This window comes from Oryx dammah, unplaced genomic scaffold (assembly GCF_014754425.2).
Source record: "Oryx dammah isolate SB20612 unplaced genomic scaffold, SCBI_Odam_1.1 HiC_scaffold_17, whole genome shotgun sequence".
NCBI lineage: Eukaryota > Metazoa > Chordata > Mammalia > Artiodactyla > Bovidae > Oryx > Oryx dammah.
The window spans coordinates 76115778-76137110 of record NW_024070201.1 but is presented as its reverse complement, the minus strand read 5'-3'; the positions used below and the strand labels follow the sequence as shown (position 1 = coordinate 76137110).

At 39.7% G+C, this 21333-nt stretch overlaps 2 protein-coding genes and 1 pseudogene across 2 annotated transcripts; all 3 read left to right on the top strand.

Annotated features, from left to right (window-relative positions):
* Window positions 1–2129: 2129 nt before the first annotated feature.
* Window positions 2130–3074, top strand: LOC120877008 (olfactory receptor 5F1-like). Its single transcript, XM_040259313.1, has one exon. It carries the CDS (start codon window positions 2130–2132, stop codon window positions 3072–3074), a length of 945 nt encoding a protein of 314 aa, XP_040115247.1.
* Window positions 3075–4870: 1796 nt separating this feature from the next.
* LOC120875983 lies at window positions 4871–6527 on the top strand (annotated as a pseudogene).
* A 1804-nt stretch (window positions 6528–8331) lies between these two features.
* On the top strand, window positions 8332–9297 carry LOC120875982 (olfactory receptor 5F1-like). Its single transcript, XM_040257716.1, has one exon. The coding sequence runs from the start codon at window positions 8332–8334 to the stop codon at window positions 9295–9297; it is 966 nt and encodes a 321-aa protein (XP_040113650.1).
* Window positions 9298–21333: the final 12036 nt, after the last annotated feature.

Genomic DNA, 21333 nt, shown 5'->3' with positions numbered 1-21333 from the left:
GTAGTTTTTTTTTTAATGATGACTATTTTGATTGGTGTGAGGTGATACTTTGTTGTAGCTTTGATTTACCTTTCACGAACAACTATTGTTGTTGAGCATCTTTTCACGTGCCTGTTGGCCATCTGTATGTTTTCTTTGTAGAAATGTCTAATCAGGTCTTCTGGCAATTTTTTTCTTGGATTGTGTGCTATTTTGGTGTGTTGTTGTGATTGAGTTATATGGGCTGTTTGTATATTTTGGAAATTAAGCCCTTGTCATTTGCATGGTTTGCAAAAATTTTTACCTAGACCTAGGTTGTTTTTTTCATTTTGCTTATGGTTTCTTATGCTTGCAAAAACTTATATGTTTCATTAGATCCTATTTATTTATTTTGATTTTTAGTTCTATTACCTTGGAGATTGAACTAAGAATATGTTGCCATGATTTATTTATTTCTCTATGCAAATAGACTCTCTCTTCTTATGGACACACAGTGTGATTCATTTCTCTTTGTGATTTGTGTTTTTGCTATGGAATATTTGTAGTTTAAATTCTTTGTAAGATCAGAATCACAGACAGTTTTGACAAACAAATGGAATTACAGAATCTTAAAAATATGTTTTATTTAAATATATTATCTTATTTAATCAGAGTAGAGTATTTAAAAGGGTTTTTTAAAAGGGTTGAAGTGAGTGTCATTTTCTTATTTATTTCACTCAGTTACTGAGCTGGAATAAAGATTAAATTCACTGAGACAAGGAGAGGGGTGAACACACACATGAACACACACAAACTCAAACAGAAAAGGAAAAATAATAACTTGGTAGTGGAAAATGCACGCTCTTGGAATATGCTAAAGCTACAAAGAAGCAATTAAACAGCCAATTAAAATTAATATCTTATAAACATTGGGGAAACATTAAGGTAACAGATCAATGGTCGCATGGGGATGCAGGATCCACACCCGTTTGACTGCATCTAGCTGCATGCGATCTCATTTTAACTGCCTCTGAGATTAGAGTTTATGCCTTTAGAGGACTGATGCCACAACCAAAACTTGTAATCCCGTCCTCATGGTTACACAACTCTCCTCAAGAAAAAACAAATAAAAGGCAGCCATGTGTATACATTCAGAACGTGTCTCAGATTCTTACAAAAAGGTAACTCAAATTCATTTCCTTTAGAAAATGAAAATCTCTTCATTTTTGTGCCTCAACTGAGTTATTTGGCTTTCTAATAAAAAAGAAAACAATAAACTAGAAAAGTTAGTAATGGGAAGGATGCTGTTAAGTACTTGGTGCTGCCATTGATTAATGTGGACAGGTACAGCGTGTGCTAATATTAATACATGGCATTAATTTGATAGTGTGCTTTGTATTGAAAGAGTCATTTGGTTTAATTTAAAACATGACAAAATCATGTTTATGAATATGGTAAATGTTAAAATGATGGTTATTTGAAATGGAATTTTTTTACTGCGTGGGGAATACAGAAGCAATTTTCAAGTGTTGATGCATAGATTTTATTTTATTTTTTAATTTATTTTAATTGGAGGCTAATTACTTTACATAGATTTTAGAGTTACAGAATATGAAGAGTGGTCCTGAGGAGAAAAAATTGCATTGAGTTAAACTCACATACCTGTTTAGACCATGGGAGGGATTTCAGCTATAATAGTTTGGTACTTTGTATTTTGGATGTAGGCTAGAAGAGAAAGTATATATATATATATTGCATTTGCAGAAACTGAAGTGAAATATGTGTACTTAGCCCAATAATTTAAGAATCCTTCAACCCAGGTGTATTTAACACAGAGAATTGCTTAATAAATGCTAATGCTTATTCTTGGAGAAGGAAAAGGCAACCCACTCCAGTACTCACCTGCAAAATTCCCATGGACAGAGGAGCCTGGTGGGCTACAGTCTGTGGCGTTGCAAAGAGTCGGACATGACTGAGTGACTAAGCACAATGTTTATTCATTTGTCTACTAATTTTCCTCTTGCTTCACCTGCTCTATATATTATGCTCTGTTATCCTAGATTTTTTTTTTAATGTGTGATTAATTTTATTAGACCTACTACTTCCTGTAAACTATTGAGAGGAAAATATTTAGAATGAATTCAAGTTTAAGCATAAAATTTCTGTAATAAATGGCCAGAAAAAATTATACTTTGCTAACTGAGTTCATCCTGTTGGGTTTAGCAGACTCACTGGAATTACAGATTACCCTATTTTGCCTTTTTTCTGTGATTTATACACTTACAGTTGTGGGGAATGTTGGAATGATTCTCTTAATCAGAATTGATTCCCAGCTTCACACACCCATGTACTTCTTCCTGGCTAACCTGTCCTTTGTGGATGTTTGTTATTCATCCACCATCACCCCAAAGATGCTGGTAGATCTATTATCGGAGAAGAAAACCATCTCCTTTGCTGGCTGCTTTCTGCAGATGTATTTCTTTATAGCCTTGGCCACAACTGAATGCATCCTTTTTGGGTTAATGGCCCATGACCGCTATGTGGCCATATGCAACCCTCTCCTTTACTCCTTGATCATGTCCAGGACCGTCTGCCTAAAAATGGCAGCAGGGGCTTTTACAGCAGGACTGTTGAACTCCATGGTTCTCACAAGTTGTATAAGCAGCTTTCCTTTCTGCAGTTCCAATGTCATCCATCACTTCTTCTGTGACAGTCCCCCACTTTTTAAGCTCTCATGTTCTGACACACGCCTGCATGAAAGCATCTTGTCCACATTCGCTGGTGTGAATATGGTTGGGGCTCTGCTGGTGACCCTCACCTCCTACTGCTACATTCTCTTCTCCATCTTCCGCATGCATGCAGGGGAGGGGAGGCGCAAAGCCTTCTCCACGTGTGCGTCTCACCTGACAGCCATCATCCTGTTCTATTCCACCTCCATCTACACGTATCTCAGACCTTCCTCCAGCTACTCCCTGACTCAGGACAAAGTGGCTTCTGTGTTCTACACAGTGGTCATCCCCATGTTGAATCCTCTGATCTACAGCCTCAGGAACAGGGAAGTAAAGAAGGCTTTATGGAATGTGACTACTAGGAAACAGATTCATTCATTTCTGTGATTGATTAATTTTCTGAACTAAATAGAATATACAATTTAACTTTCAGAAACTGGATCAAGCTTATCTTCATTAAAGCTTAATCTGTATAATCATGTTCTGGTAATGTTTATGGACATGAGTCCTGTTAGATATAACTTATCAAACTTATGTAAGATCATGAAACTTTTTTCTAATCATTGTATGTTTTCCTATAGATTTCTAAAATGTGATTTATTCATAAAGCTGTCTTGGTTATCGAAATAAAGGGTTAAGTATATGGAGATAACTTTTGCAATGTCACATGAATCTAGTTGTGTATTATATTTGTAATTGTCAGCTTTTTAATGTATTTTTTCAACATTTATGATCTGTAAAGGATTGTATATATCACATGTGAGAAAATGTTTTCAAAGTAGATTTCCACTTTATTGAATTAGGGCGGTAATGCTTAAATCAAAAATCAGTAATATCATTTAACTGCTATAGTAAACATGTGGACTTTCATTTCCTTTATCCCCATAAACACATATTTATTCATTAAGAATATATAGTAATTTGTTTAAATGTATTTTGTTTAGAAAACTGCTGTCTGGTTAGAAGGCACCAATGCAACAGCTTTTCTTCTCTTCCCATCTTTTCTTCTCAAAAGTTTCCTGTTCTCTCACATTTCATCTCCCAGACTGATCCACATATTATACACAAAGCCACATGCACTCACAGTCAGCTATAGCAGAGTTTAATCAACATATAGTTCAAAGTGTGTAGACTGATCTTTGAAGGATAAAACAGACTCATATCCTTTAAAACAGTCTCAGGGATTTCCTAATTATGGAAATATTCTACCAGTCACCAATGAAATCCATTAAAGTTAGTCTGTATATTATATTAAAGGTAAGCAAAAATATATAGGTGGAATGGAGTGGCATAGTAGAATTCTGGAGGAAATTTAGTGGGATTCAGGGCTTGCTAAGATGCTAACCACACTTAGAACTTTTGGAGGGATATTCCCTGTGGCTCTTCCCTTGTCCTTGCTGCTGAAATTGCTCCTGATAGAAGTTGCAATATTGAAGTCACCTGGGATATAACAAAGCAGATCCCATGACCTGTCACACCATCCAGGGCCCTCTGCTGTCCATATAGTCCAGCAGGGTCTGATGAATATTCATGTAGACATGTAGTTAGAAGTTAGTGTCTCCTTCTAATTTATTTCACTTAAAAACAGAGCTTCCATGTTGGCTCAGTTGGTAAAGAATTTTCCTGCAATGCAGGAGACTTGGGCTCAATCCCTGGATTGGGAAGGTCCCTGGAGAAGGAAATGGCAACCTGTTCCAGTATTCTTGCCTGGAGAACTCCATGGACAAAGGAGTTCAGCGGGCTACAGACCAGGGGGTCCCAAAGAGTCAGACACAACTGAGTGACTAACATACTTTCAAGAACAGAGCTAGACTGAAGGTTAAATTCAGCCAGACAAGTGTAGGGGTACACACACACACACACAAAGGGAAGAACCATGATTTGGTAGAGGATTATGTAACCATTGGAATAACCTACAACTTCAAAGAAAGAGAAAATTAAATAGATCTTTTTTTTTTTAATTTGGCAAGTAAATAACTTTGAAATAGCAGAGAAATCAGAAAGTTCCATATAGTGTTTAATCACACCTACTTGCACATGATCACATTTAAATACTCTGAGACTGCAATTTCTGCCTTTAGAGGATTCATGACACAATTAAAACCTATAATCCAGTCCCCATGATTACCCAACCCTCTTTAAGGAGAACAAAATAAAAGGATAGCAATATGCATATACTCAGAATGTGTCTCAAATTTTTACAAAGTGGTAATTCAAAATTTCACTGCTTTACATTTCACTTAAAACATGAAAATTGCATTTTTATGGTTTTTTTTTTGTGCCTCACCTGAGTTATTAGGGATTCTAGTAAAAACAGAAATAATAGATTAGACAAGTTAGTACTGAGAAAAATGCTGTTCAGTACTTGGTTCAGTCTCTGTTATTCACCGCCATAAATAGTTATAGTGTGTGCTACCACACGACATTAATCTGATAGTGTGCTTTGAAAGAAGAACATTTATTTGTGTGCCTTAATACACTACAATATCACCATTAAGAATATGATAGATGTCAAAATGTCAGTTATCAAACTGGGCTATTTCTTGCTGCCTGGAGAACACACAAGTGATTTCCAAGTGACCATGCATACATTTTGGAGTTGAAGAATATAGAGAGCAGACTTGAGGAGAAAAAAAAAAAAATGATTTCGTTAAATTCAAATGCCTGCTCAGAGAATGGAAAAAAACTTCAGCAAGAATAATTCTGTACTTTGCATTCGGATATGGAAGGGAAAGAACAGAACGTAGATGCTGCATTCGAAAAAGAACCTTAGGTGAGTATCTGTATGTAGATGAGTCATTTGTGGGTCCCTCAGTCCAGAATTAATAGAGCCAATTACTTAATAAAATCCAATGCTTATTCATTTGTCTACCTATTCTCCTCTGACTCTGTTTACTGTGCTCTGTTGTCCTAGGTTTCTTTCCCACATACGGTTTACTTTATCAATATTTCTATTTCTGGTAAATTGTGCAACGGAAATATGCACACCCAGTTTAAGTTTAAGCATACTGTATCTGTAATCAGTGGGCAGAAAAAATTGCACCTCACTCACAGAGTTCATCCTGTTGGGATTAGCAAATACATTAGAGCTACAGGTAATCCCCTTTTGCCTTTTATTGGTGATTTACATGCTTACCGTTGTGGGAGATGTTGGGATGACCCTCTTAATCAGGACTGATTCCAAACTTCAGACACCCATGTATTTCTTCCTGGCTAACCTGTCCTTTGTGGATGTTTTTTATTCCTCCACCATCACTCCAAAGATGTTGGTAGATTTATTATCCAGGAAGAAGACAATCTCTTTTGTTGGCTGCTTTTTGCAGATGTACTTCTTTATACACTTTGCCACACCGAATGCATCCTTTTTGGGTTAATGGCCTATGACTGCTATGTGGCCATAAGCAACCCTCTCCTTCACTCCTTGATCATGTCCAGGACCGTCTGCCTGAAAATGGCAGCGGGGGCTTTTACAGCAGGACTGTTGAACTCCACGGTAAACACCAATTATGTAAGCAGCTTACCATTCTGCAGTTCCAATGTCATTCATCACTTCTTCTGTGACAGCACCCCCCCACACACACTTTTTAAGCTCTCCTTTCCGACACATGCCTGCATGAAAGCATCTTTTCCATGTTTACTGGTGTGAATGTGGTCGGAACTCTTCTGGTGACCCTCACCTCCCACTCCTACATTCTCTCTCATAAAGTTGTCATCCACCTCAACCACCTGTGGTCCATGTTGTTCATCTCGGTCAATAAATATTCATGTAGGCATGAGGTTAGTAGTTATTTTCTCCTTCTGATTAATGCCACTCAAGAACAAATGTGGAATAAAAGTTAAAATTACTCTGCTAAGGGGAGGGATACACAGAAACCCACACAGGGGAGGACAGTACTATGGTAGTAGGTTATATACCCGTTTGGACTAAGCTGCTAACACTACAAAGAAAGAGGCAATTAAATAACCATTTTAATTTATTTTTTATTGTCACCCTGCATCTTTTTTTAATTTTACTTTATTTTACTTTCCAATACTGTATTGGTTTTGCCATACATCAACATGAATCCGCCACGGGTGTACACGTGTTCCCCATCCTGAACCCCCATCCCACCTCCCTCCCCATACCATCTCTCTGGGTCATCCCAGTGCAAGTCTGGGGAATTTATAAGCAATAAATGCTGGAGAGGGTGTGGAGAAAAAGGAACCCTCTTACACTGTTGGTGGGAATGCAAACTAGTACAGCCACTATGGGGAACAGTGTGGAGATTCCTTAAAAAACTGGAAATAGAACTGGCTTATGACCCAGTAATCCCACTGCTGGGCATACACACTAAGGAAACCAGAATTGAAAGAGACATGTGTACCACAATGTTCATCGCAGCACTGTTTATAATAGCCAGGACATGGAACCATTTTTAAAAAGCAGAGATCAGGAACCGTGTTATGATGAAGATCGCACTAGTGTTTGATTCCATCTCTCTGGGTGTGATCACATTTTAATTACTTTTGAGACTTCAGCTTTGGCCTTTAGAGGATTGATTTCACAATCAAAATCCATAAATCAGTCCCCAAGTGCACCCAACCCTGTTTAAGAGCAAAATAAAAGGGCAGCAATGTGTATATACTCAGAAGATGTCTCACGTTTTTACAAAGAGCTAATTCATATTTTTACTGATTTTTATTTCATTTAAAACATGAAAACTGTCTTCATTTTATTTTTGTGCCTCAACTGATTTATTAGGGATTTTGACAAAAAAGAAAATACTTGACTAAAAAGTTAGTACTGAGAAGAATACAATAAGAACTTGGTACTGTCATTTGCTGCCGTGGTGGACAGGTATAGTGTCTGTTACTATATGGCATTCATTTGACAGTGTGGTTTGTGATGAGGAGGGTTACTGGTTTACTACAAAATCATTCTTAACAATATGCTGTGCTATGCTTAGTCACTCAGTCGTGTCTGACTCTTTGCAACCCCATGGACTGTAGCCCACCAGGCTCCTCTGTCCATGTAATTCTCCAGGCACCCATACTGGAACAGGTTGCCTTGCCCTCCTCTGCTAAACAATATAATACATGCCCCAATTTTGGTTATTTGAAATGGGCTGCTTTTGCTGCTTGGAGAACACAAAAGCAATTTCCAGGTGGTGATGCATGAATTATTGAGTTGAAGAACATACAGAGTGATCTTGAGAAGAAAAGAAAATGTATTTGAGTTAAAATTAAGTGTCTGTTCAGAAGATATGGGAGAGACTTCAGCAAGGACACGTCTATATTTTATATTTTGTATGTGGGCTAGAAGAGAAATAATACAACATAGATACTGGATTTGCAGAAAAAAAAAATTAATCTGAAATGAAATTTGTGGACCTTGACCAGTCATTTTTTAATCCCTCAACCCAAATGTGATACAACTGCTTAATAAATTCCAACAGTTATTCATTTTTTTCTACTAACTTAACTATTATGTCAGTTTCAGTATTTACTATGCTCTATTATCCTAGGCGTTATGTTTTCTATATGCCAACCACTAAAAATCATTCATATTTGTATTATTTCCTGTAAACTTTGGGCCTAATGCAAACTTAAGCATATTATACCTGCAACACCTAATGTAAATTTAAGCATACTATACCTGTGACAAATGGCCAGAAAAAATTATACTCTGCTAACTGAGTTCATCCTGTTGGGCTTAGCAGACACATGGGAGCAGCAGGTTGGCCTCTTTTTCTTTTTTTCTGTGATTTACACAGTGACAGTTGTGGGGAATGTTGGGATGATCCTCTTAATCAGAGCTGATTCCCGACTTCACACACCCATGTACTTCTTCCTGGCTAACCTGTCCTTTGTGGATGTTTGTTATTCATCCACCATCACCCCAAAGATGCTGGTAGATCTATTATCAGAGAAGAAAACCATCTCCTTTGCTGGCTGCTTTCTGCAGATGTACTTCTTTATAGCGTTTGCCACAACTGAATGCATCCTTTTTGGGTTAATGGCCCATGACCGCTATGTGGCCATATGCAACCCTCTCCTTTACTCCTTGATCATGTCCAGGACCGTCTGCCTAAAAATGGCAGCAGGGGCTTTTACAGCAGGACTGTTGAACTCTGCTGTGAACACCAGTTATGTAAGCAGCTTGCCATTCTGCAGTTCCAATGTCATCCATCACTTCTTCTGTGACAGTCCCCCATTTTTTAAGCTCTCATGTTCTGACACACGCCTGCATGAAAGCATCTTGTCCACATTCGCTGGTGTGAATATGGTTGGGGCTCTGCTGGTGACCCTCACCTCCTACTGCTACATTCTCTTCTCCATCTTCCGCATGCATGCAGGGGAGGGGAGGCGCAAAGCCTTCTCCACGTGTGCGTCTCACCTGACAGCCATCATCCTGTTCTATTCCACCTCCATCTACACGTATCTCAGACCTTCCTCCAGCTACTCCCTGACTCAGGACAAAGTGGCTTCCGTGTTCTACACAGTGGTCATCCCCATGTTGAATCCTCTGATCTACAGCCTCAGGAACAGGGAAGTAAAAACAGCTTTATGGAATATAATTACTCGGAAAATAGTCCCTTCACTTCTGGGATTGGTGAATTTCCTGCGTTAAATAGAGTACATTGAAATTTGAAAAGCTAGACTCAAGTTAGTTTTTCATTGGAATATTTTCGAACTAATCAAATCCATTCATATTCACATACATGTATCCAATTAGATATAAGCAAAGTTACCAAAGTTATATAAAAAACTATGGAAGTGTCATCTAATCATTCTATATTTCTTTTGGGTTCTCAGAAATAGGGATAACTTGTAAAGAAATTTGGGTTATTAAAATAAGCAATTCAGTATTTAGAGTCAAAATCGACAATATCACACGAAACCAGCCATGTAGAGTATTTGCAACTGTCAATTTATTTTTTCCTGATGCATGTTTTTTCACAATTTATAGTTTGTGAGAGAGTGTTATATCCAACATATATCAAACTTTTTTAACTTTAAAATAGATACCAGTTTTATTTATGGAATTATTTCCTGCAGAGTTGCTTAAGTCTAAATTCAGGATTATCCTTTTAATAGCAGCAGTAAACATGCCAACTATCATTTCCTTTATCCCCGGAAAAACACACATATCTGTTAAAGAAAAAATATGAATTGGTGTAAAAGAGTACTATTTAAAAAACTGCTGTCTGACTTTCAATGCACAAATTTATGATAGTTTTTCTTCTATTCTTTGTTTTCTTCTCAAAAGTTCCCTACCATTCTCTCACTTACTCTGTCCCAGATGATATTAGTACATAAACACAAAGACACACACATACTTAGCTAATCACATTTCAAAGGAAAATAAACAGTTTACTATCAAGAAGGTAAAATGCAAATGGCTGTGTAGAAGAATAAAAACTCCAATGTAAAGTAGTTGGATTATGTGAAAATATGTAGGCTGTAGAGGTTAATGTGCACATAACTTTAGTGCAAATGCGTAGTGCTAAGTGGCAGCAGTAGTTGTTTGGTTGCATCTGATTCTTTGCCACCCCACGCACTGTAGCCTGCCAGGCTCCTCTACCCAAGAGATTCTCCAGGCAAGAATACTGGAGTAGGTTGCAAATATATAACTTATTGCAACTAGATAGCTTTGTTGCCAATCTGTAGCCTTATAGAAATAATTTTAAAACAAATAGCTTTATTGAAACTATATGGGATGTATGTCAAATGGAAAGTGCGGCAACAGAAAACAGAAATGTGGTCATTTTTTGCTAAACTGAGATATAATTTACTGCCTTGGATAGGAAATTGATGTGTACTTATGTTAGCGTTCTCTTTAAACTCTGTGATACTAGCCCTTCTGTAAACACACTGCTATGTCTAAAACTCTGAATTTGTGAATTGGGCTCAAAGTGTTAAATCTCCTGAAATTGTATTATCATGTTTCCCTTTGTTATAAAATAAATAAGATGCAAAAACATAATTTATTAGTCATGGTTGCATTGTGTGTGTCAGTCATTAACTCATGGGTAAAGGAGAATAGAAAGATGAAAAATGCATACATACTTTTTATATATCTGTTTGATTATCCTCTATCTCCCTGATGTCTGACTTTAAATTTTCTCCAGTCAATACCGAGGAAGATATGGAAAACAATTCCCAGTCTAAAAAAAAAAAAAAACAACTACAGAAAAAAAGAGATAAAAACTTTCTCTTGGTTATTATTTAAACAGCTGCAGTAAATAGTTTGGTTGAACCATCTTTGTATAACAGGCACTGTGGACTCAATCACTGGTGGCCAGTTGAGTGCTTTCACATGCTAGTTCAATGGCTATGTGGAATGTGGGAGATGAGTGTGAAGAATGTTCTTAGATCATTTATGCAGAGGGAGAGCAGAAAAAAAAAAAAGGAGTGCATCTGTGCTAACTTGGTTAAATTCTGATAAAGATAGGAAACTCCTGCATTTTTAAGATCTGAGTGTTCTAAGGCACAGTATTTGCAAAGAATTGGATGCTACTGAGTGACAAACACACACACATCCTAATTTAGGGAGAAGTTGAAGTTGAAGTGAAGTCGCTCAGTTGTGTCTGACTCTTTGCAACCCCATAGACTGTAGCCCGCCAGGCTCCTCTGCCCATGGAATTTTCCAGGCAAGAATACTGGAGTGGGTTGCCATTTCCTTCTCCAGGGGATCTTCCCGACCCAGAGATCGGACCCAGGGGTTGAACCCGGGTCTCACACATTGCAGGCAGACACTTTAACCTCTGAGCCATAAACAATCATTCAGGGACAGGTGGCTTTGGTATTTTCCACTGATGAATTCCATGGCTTCTGGTGTCATTTTGTGGCTTTGCAGCCAAAATAAGGAGGAGTGGAATTCTAGGAGATGTCCTCTTGTTACCGAGTCCAAGTTCGCTCTGCTCTCCACACGACAGGCCAATGAATGAATCTGAGAGACAAGGTGTTGAGGCAAGGAAAACGACTTTATTCAGAAAGCAGCTGACCCTGAATATTCACTGGAAAGGCTGATGTTGAGGCTGAAGCTCAAATACTCAGCCTGATGTGAAGAGCTGACTCATTGTGAAAGACCTTGATGCTGGAAGATTGAGGGCAGGAAGAGGAGGGTGACAGAGGATGAGATGGTTGAATGGTGTCACTCATTGTCATGAGTTTGAGTGACCTCAGGGAGATAGTGGAGAGGGACGCCCGATGTGCTGCAGTCCATGAGGTCCCAAAGAGTCAGACATGACTGCAACCGAGCAATAATTGTCACATATGGTTGATTGTTCTCTCGAGGCCAGCTGTTTCCAAAACATTTTCTTCAGCCATTTATTTTGGTCCCCTGGCCTTGGTCAAAATTCTCCTCCTTTGATGATTCTTGTTTTGCTGACTTTATGGCCTTGGGTTTCTGTGGTCAAGTCAGGAGGAAGAAGCAGGAAAGTTGCAGGAAGGGGAACACCTTCCAGAGCTCAAAAGGGGACCCTCGTCTAACGCTCAGAAGTGAATTGTCCAAGGAGGCACACGTGGTGACAAAGCAAGAGACTTTATTGGGAAGGAGTGCCCGGGCAGAGGCCATGGCGGTGAGGGAGCCTAGAAGGATTGCTCTGCCTCGTGACTCACAAGCTAGGGGTTTACGTTGATGGAACTGATTTCCAGGCTGTCTTTGGCTGATCATTCTGACTCAGGGTCCTTCCTGGTGGTGCACGCATTGCTCAGCCAAGGTGGATGTCAACAAGAAGGCTTCTGGGACGTGGTAGGACACATGGAGTCTCCATTTGACTTTTCCCAGATTGTGGAAAATCTGACCTTTCCCAGATTGTTGATGGTGTCTTGTTAGTTCCTTACCCAGATTTCCTGTGGTAAAATAATTCATGCAAATATATACTAAGATGTCTAGTCAGGGTGGGTAGTTTCAGTCAGTGTGTTTCCCCTAAGAGAAGCAATGAGAATACCATGTACATGAATCAGCAATAAAGAATGCATATTAACAAAGAATGCAAATTTTACTTCTCAGCAATGACCGGAGAACATGGTGAGGGGGGAGGGGAAACAATCACTCATCAAACAGTTTTAATTTTGAGGGTCTTATTCAGTTCAGTTCAGTTCAGTCGCTCAGTCGTGTCCGACTCTTTGTGACCCCATGAATCGCAGCACGCCAGGCCTCCCTGTTCATCAACATCTCCCGGAGTTCACTCAGACTCACGTCCATCGAGTCCGTAATGCCATCCAGCCATCTCATCCTCGGTTGTCCCCTTCTCCTCCTGTCCCCAATCCCTCCTAGCATCAGAGTCTTTTCCAATGAGTCAATTCTTCTCATGAGGTGGCCAAAGTACTAGAGCTTCAGCTTTAGCCTCATTTCTTCCAAAGAATTCCCAGGGCTGATCTCCTTCAGAATGGACTGGTTGAATCTCCTTGCAGTTCAAGGGACTCTCAAGAGTCTTCTCCAACACCACAGTTCAAAAGCATCAATTCTTCGGCACTCAGCCTTCTTCACAGATCAGCTCTCACATCCATACATGACCACAGGAAAAACCATAGCCTTGACTAGACGGACCTTAGTCGGCAAAGTAGTGTCTCTGTTTTTGAATATACTATCTACGTTGGTCATAACTTTTCTTCCCAGGAGTAAGTGTCTTTTAATTTCATGGCTGCAGTCACCATCTGCAGTGATTTTGGAGCCCCAAAAAAATAAAGTCTGACACTGTTTCCACTGTCTCCCCATCTATTTCCCATAAAGTGATGGGACCGGATGCCATGATCTTCATTTTCTGAATGATGAGCTTTAAGCCAACTTTTCCACTCTCCTCTTTCATTATCATCAAGAGGCTTTTTAGCTCCTCTTCACTTTCTGCCATAAGGGTGGTGTCATCTGCATATCTGAGGTTATTGATATTTCTCCCGGCAATCTTGATTCCAGCTTGTGTTTCTTCCAGTCCAGCGTTTCTCATGATGTACTCTGCATAGAAGTTAAATAAGTAGGGTGACAATATTCAGCCTTGACGTACTCCTTTTCCTATTTGGAAAAAGTCTGTTGTTCCAAGTCCGTTGTTCCAAGTCCAGTTCTAACTGTTGCTTCCTGACCTGCATACAGATTTCTCAAGAGGCAGGTCAGGTGGTCTGGTATTCCCATCTCTTTCAGAATTTTCCACAGTTTATTGTGATCCACACAGTCAAAGTCTTTGGCATAGTCAATAAAGCAGAAATAGATGTTTTTCTGGAACTCTCTTGCTTTTTCAATGATCCAGCAGGTGTTGGCAATTTGATCTCTGGTTCCTCTGCCTTTTCTCAAACCAGCTTGAACATCAGGGAGTTCATGGTTCACGTATTGCTGAAGCCTGGCTTGGAGAATTTTGAGCATTACTTTACTAGCATGTGCAATGAGTGCAATTGTGCAGTAGTTTGAGCATTCTTTGGCATTGCCTTTCTTTGGGACTGGAATGAAAATGGACCTTTTCCAGTCCTGTGGCCACTGTTGAGTTTTCCAAATTTGCTGGCATATTGAGTGCAGCACTTTCAAGCATCATCTTTCAGGATTTGAAACAGCTCCACTGGAATTCCATCACCTCCACTAGCTTTGTTCATAGTGATGCTTTCTAAGGCCCACTTGACTTCACATTCCAGGATGTCTGGCTCTAGATTAATGATCACATCGTCATGATTATCTGGGTCGTGAAGCTGTTTTTTGTACAGTTCTTCCATGTATTCTTGCCACCTCTTCTTAATATCTTCTGCTTCTGTTAGGTCCAGACCATTTCTGTCCTTTATCGAGCCCACCTTTGCATGAAATGTTCCCTTGGTGTCTCTAATTTTCTTGAAGAGATCTCTAGTCTTTCTCATTCTTTTGTTTTCCTCTATTTCTTTGCATTGATCGCTGAAGAAGGCTTTCTTATCTCTTCTTGCTATTCTTTAGAACTCTGCATTCAGATGCTTATAGCTTTCCTTTTCTCCTTTGCTTTTCCCCTCTCTTCTTTTCACAGCTATTTGTAAGGCCTCCCCAGACAGCCATTTTGCTTTATTGCATTTCTTTTCCATGGGGATGGTCTTGATCCCTTTCTCCTGTACAATGTCATGAACCTCCGTCCATAGTTCATCAGGCACTCTATCTATAAGATCTAGGCCCTTAAATCTATTTCTCATTTCCACTGTATAATCATAAGGGATTTGATTTAGGTCATACCTTTATGGTCTAGCAGTTTTCCCTACTTTCTTCAATTTAAGTCTGAATTTGGCAAAAAGGAGTTCATGATCTGAGCCACAGTCAGCTCCTGGTCTTGTTTTTGTTGACTGTATAGTGCTTCTCCATCTTTGGCTGCAGAGAATATAATCAATCTGATTTCAGTGTTGACCATCCGGTGATGTCCATGTGTAGAGTCTTCTCTTGTGTTGTTGGAAGAGGGTGTTTGCTATGACCAGTGCATTTTCTTGGCAAAACTCTCTTAGTCTTTGCCCTGCTTCATTCCACATTCCAAGGCCAAATTTGCCTGTTACTCCAGGTGTTTCTTGACTTCCTACTTTTGCATTCCAGTCCCCTATAATGAAAAGGACATCTTTTGGGGGTGTTAGTTCTAAAAGGTCTTGTAGGTCTTCATAAAACTGTTGAACTTCAGCTTCTTCAGCGTAACTGGTTGGGGCACAGACTTGGATAACTGTGATATTGAATGGTTTGCCTTGGAGATGAACAGAGATCATTCTGTTGCTTTTGAGATGCATCCAAGTACTGCATTTCGGACTCTTTTGTTGACCATGATGGCTATTCCATCTCTTCTGAGGGATGCCTGCCCGCAGTAGTAGATATAATGGTCATCTGAGTTAAATTCACCCATTCCAGTCCATTTTAGTTCACTGATTCCTAGAATGTCAGTGTTCACCCTTGCCATCTCTTGTTTGACCACTTCCAATTTGCCTTGATTCATGGACCTGACATTCCAGGTTCCTATGTAATATTGCTCTTTATAGCATTGGATCTTGCTTTTATCACCTGTTACATCCACAGCTGGGTATTGTTTTTGCTTTTGCTCCATCCCTTCATTCTTTCTGGAGTTATTTCTCCACTGATCTCCAGTAGCATATTGGGCACCTATAGACCTGGGGAGTTCCTCTTTTCGTATCCTATCATTTTGCCTTTTCATACTGTTCATGGGATTCTCAAGGCAATAATACCGAAATGGCTTGCCATCCTATTACACACCCATAAAGATAAAAGAGAAAAATGTTAGCTATTACTGTACTCAGGAATTAGACTTCAGAGTTAAAAGATTGTGATACCTTGAAATGTGCATTAATTTTTTATTGTTGTGTAACACATTATCAAAATTTTAAACACACACACACAGAGATACATATACAAAGACACAGAGTAATTATTTCCAAGTTCTGTGGACCAGGAGTCTTATTACTGAGCTGCATATTCTGTGTAGGGTCTCACAAGATTGCAATCAGGGTATTATCCAGGGTTGTAGGATCAGCTGAGGATTAACTGGAGAAAGACCCAGTTGTGTTGGCAATAATTCAATTGTTTGCAGTTGTTAGACTGAAGGCGTCACTTCTGGCTAGATACTGGCTGCAGGCTCTCTGTTCCTTCTGCATGGTCCTCATCATAAGCAACAACTAGTATGACAGATTGCTTCTTTAAGGCAGCATGGGAAATAGAGCCTCCTACTGAGATGGATGTTACAGGCTTCTGTAATGGATTTTTTTTTTAATTTAAATTTATCTATTTTAATTGGAAGTTAATTACTTTACAATATTGTATTGGTTTTGCCATACATCAACATGAATCCACCATGGGTGTACACGTGTTCCCAATCCTGAAACCCCCTCCCCCCTACCTCCCCATACCATCCCTCTGGGTCATCCAAGTGTGCCAGCCCCAAGCATCCTGTATCCTGCATCAAACCTGGACTGGCAATTCATTTCATATATGATATTATACATGTTTCAATGTCATTCTCCAAAATCATCCCACCGTTTCCCTTTCCCACAGAGTCCAAAAGACTGCTCTATATATCTGCGTCTCTTTTCCTGTCTTGCATACAGGGTTATCATTACCATCTTTCTAAATTCCATATATATGCATTAGTATACTGTATTGGTGTTTTTCTTTCTGGCTTACTTCACTCTGTACAATCGGCTCCAGATTCATCCACCTCATTAGAACTGACTCAAATGTATTCTTTTTAATGGCTGAGTAATACTCCATTGTGTATATGTACCACAGCTTTCTTATCTATTCATCTGCTGAGGGACATCTAGCTTGCTTCCATGCCCTGGTTATTATAAACAGTGCTGTGATGAATATTGGGGTACATGTGTCTCTTTCAATTCTGGTTTCCTCAATGTGTATGCTCAGCAGTGGGATTGCTGGGTCATAAGGCAGTTCTATTTCCGGTTTTTTAAGGAATCTCCACACTGTTCTCCATAGTGGCTGGACTAGTTTGCATTCCCACCAACAGGGTAAGAGGGTTCCCTTTTCTCCACACCCTCTCCAGCATTTACTGCTTGTAGACTTTTGGATCACAGCCATTCTGACTGGTGTGAAATGGTACCTCATTGTGGTTTTGATTTGCATTTCTCTAATAATGAGTGATGTCAAGCATCTTTTCATGTGTTTGTTAGCCATCTGTATGTCTTCTTTGGAGAAATGTCTATTTAGTTATTTGGCCCATTTTTTGATTGGGTCGTTGATTTTTCTGGAATTGAGCTACAGGAGTTGCTTGTATATTTTTGAGATTAGTTGTTTGTCAGTTGCTTCATTTGCTATTATTTTCTGAAGGCTGTCTTTTCACCTTGCTTATCATTTCTTTTGTTGTGCAGAAGCTTTTAATTTTAATTAGGTCCCACTTGTTTATTTTTGCTTTTATTTCCAATATTCTGGGAGATGTGTCATAGAGGATCCTGCTGTGATTTATGTCGGAGAGTGTTTTGCCTATGTTCTCCTCCAAGAGTTTTATGGTTTCTGGTCTTACATTTAAATCTTTAATCCATTTTGAGTTTATTTTTGTGTATGGAGTTAGAAAGTGTTCTAGCTTCATTCTTTTACAAGTGGTTGACCAGTTTTCCCAGCACCACTTGTTAAAGAGATTGTCTTTACTCCATTGTATCTTCTTGCCTCCTTTGTCAAAGATAAGGTGTCCATAGGTGCGTGGGTTTATCTCTGGGCTTTCTATTTTGTTCCATTGATCTATATTTCTGTCTTTGTGCCAGTACCATATTGTCTTGATGACTGTGGCTGTGTAGTAGAGCCTGAAGTCAGGCAGGTTTATTCCTCCAGTTCCATTGTTCTTTCTCAAGATTGCTTTGGCTATTTGAGGATTCTTACTTACATAATCATAGGCATCCTATCGTACTTCCCTGCCTAGACTAGTAGCAGCAGACATGACCAACTACACTCAGTTGGAAGGTATTGAGCAAAAGCATGGCTATCAGGAGGACCACAGGCCCCACCTTGAGTCTGTCCATCATGGAAGGAAACTCACAGTGTTAATCTCCTAGCCATGCTGGTTTTATTCCTGGAGACAAGTTCCTGATCAAAGTACGGATAAATAGAACTGAAAGAATAGCACAGATGTCTCACTGAACTGATTGGGCAGAGATCAGAACTCAACAAAAGATCCTAAGATCTGTCCTGAGGCACAAAACGTAAGGGAGGTATGTTGGTGGCTGGGGCTGGGGACCAACCGATAGACCTGTATTAAATTTTCCTAAGAGTCTCTGGGAGAACAATGGGATATGCATATCCCAGAGAAAGTTGCAGGAGGCTTCTAGGAAAATGACTGCCATATGGTTGCAGAAGGAATGGAGATACTAGAGATAAATCATAGCTCAGAGTTATAGGAGTTTCCTCCCAACCAGAATAGTCAACATTTGGGCATATTTGTGAGGTGGGCGACAGTGGGCCTCTGGGCCAGACACCTGGTGTTGTCAAGAGGAGTAGAATTGAGCCTTTGTTCTCACCCCGATACTCCAAGGACAAAGCCGGTGATAAAAGCTGAGCCCTGCTAAAGCCAAGAGACAGGTAGGTGCCCATTCCTGAGGTCAAGGAAGACTGCCCTGTCTGCACATGTGCAGGAAGTCCTTGGGGGTTGAAAAGGGAGGGGACCCCACCCTGTAATAAGTGGACATGCATCCATACACCTCTGTGGTGGGATCCATCTTAGAAAAAAAATGTGCACTGCTCTTGAGGAGGATCCAGGGACCAGTCAGGTTGAAGGAAGAAACAAGACAATCAGCCAAAAGTAAACAAGGCCCCAGAAGAATGGTCCTATGTGTGTGATTTACACACCTCCACAGTGCGCTCCTCCTCACCCAGGACACCCCCCTTCCTCTCAGGGTGTGTATCTCTGCCTAGTTTCTGATGTACTGCACTCCTCCTCACTAGAGACAATGTCCATACTCTTTCTTTCTGGGGGTGCATCTCTGCCCTGCTTCTGAGTTGGATAAACAAACTGTTTTCCGGTGTGATCTCCCATGCATTGAGCAATATCTCTAATAGTAAAACTTTACCTGTTTTTACAGTTTTTCTCTTCTTGAAACATTCTTGCTTTCAGCTAGAGCAAGAGTCAGAGATGCTTTAATTCTAGCCCCTGGTGGTCTTGTGGCTAGGACGCTTGGTTTTCATCCCATGCACCATCAGTTCGGTTCAGTTCAATCACTCATTAAATTACCTATAGTATGGAAAGCTCTGAAAGACTAACCTACTGTCCAAAGAAAAAAAAAGAGTCAATTGAAAATGACTGTCGTGTCCGACTCTTTGCGAACCCGTGGACTGTAGCCTACCAGGCTTCTCCGTCCATGGGATTTTCCAGGCAAGAATACTGGAGTGGGTTACCATTTCCTTCTCCAGGGGATCTTCCTGACCCAGGGATCAAACCCAGGTCTCCTGCATTGGAGGCAGACGCTTTAACCTCTGAGCCACCAGGGAAGCCTAGCTAAACAAAGTTTGAGTTAAATACAGAGTTTCAGGGCTTCCCTGGTGGTTCAGATGGTAAAGAATCATCCTGCAGAGGGAGACCTGGGTTTGATCCCTATCTTGGGAAGATTCCCTGGTGAAGGGAATGGCTACCCTCTCCAGTATTCTGGTCTGGAGAGTTCTATGGACAGAGGAGCCTGGCATTCTACAGTCCATGGGGTAACAAAGAGTCAGACACGACTGCGTGACTTTTACTTTCACACACAGAGAGTTTCAACAAATACATAAAACCTGTAAAAAAATGCACTGAAGTTCTAGAGTGAAAGGTAAAAAGAAAGGAAATGAAATATAAGTAAAAAGTAAGTAATATGAAAAAATTAATAGGATTAGATTTACAGTAATTTGGACATGGTCAAAGAAATGTCAGTGTTACTTGATTTCAAATTCTGGAAAGAATAAAACCCATAAAGAGTACTTTAAAAATGATATAAAAAGTCACAGCCTCAGGAACAGGCATATTGTCTAAAATTGTCTAAAATATGAATAACTGAAGGCCAAGTGTAAAGCACTATCTATAGTGACAGAATAATTTTCAAATTTCTTGGAAATCTTGAATATATGTACTACAGTGAGCCCCTTTAGAATGAATAAGAATAAAATCTATCACACCATAGTGAGACTGTTACAGAATGCAAGATTGTGTCCCTTATGTACAGTGAAGCGAAACACAGCTGAAATATCCCAGTTTGGAGCAGAGAAAGCTTGACTTCAGGCCCATGCAAGAACAGGTGCCTCATACTCCAAAAACATTTGGAACTCTGACAAGTGTTTTAACTCTGACAAATTTTTAAAGACCAGATGAGGGAGGGGTCCCAGTGTACACGGTCAGCTCATGTACAATTATGTATTTGGTTGATTCTGAGGTAGCAGAGCAGCTAACATTATCAGTCATTAGGTGCCAGTAGGTCTGGAAATCAAGCAGTTAATTTCTTCCACTTGGCGGTGGTTCATAGCATTTGAGGACTTCCCTGGTGGCTCAGCTGGTAAAGAATCTGCCTGTACAGCAGGAGACCAGGGTTAGATCCTTGGGTGAGGAAGATCCCCTGGAGAAGGGAATGGAAACTCACCCCACTGTTTTTGCCTGGAAAATCCCATGGACAGAGGAGCCTCGTGGGCAACAGTCCCAAAGAGTAGGACATGACCGAACAACTAACACCTGACTTCTTCAGCATCTGAAAAACCCAGGAAATACGTGTGAAATACTATTATCTGGGTACTTCACAGAGGAGCTAGACAGAGGATTTCAGGGAAGTGCAATAGGAGTCCTGATCTGTTAGACAAATGACTACTTAAAGCTAAAATATTGACAGATAAATTGGGATTATAATATACATACAAGTATAATGTATGACATTGATAACACAAAGAATGCATCTGAGGAACTGGCAGAACACTGTTACAAGATTATGACGTTTGCAAAATGTCAGGTGTAACGTGCTTGATGTGAGACATGAAGTGGAATGTGGAAAGTTGTAAACAAAGATCAAAGTGGAACAATTTCAACTGTAGGCAAACATTGATATCTTGCACATGTTAAATTGTAAGCCCTGAAGCAATCACTGAAATAATAATAAAAAATCAGAGTAAGATATCAAATGTAAAATATAAAACAATTAATTCCAAAATTGGCAGAAAAGCAGCATAACAAAAGAATAAATGGAAACAAATAGGAATTTATAGTAAAAAAAAAAAAGA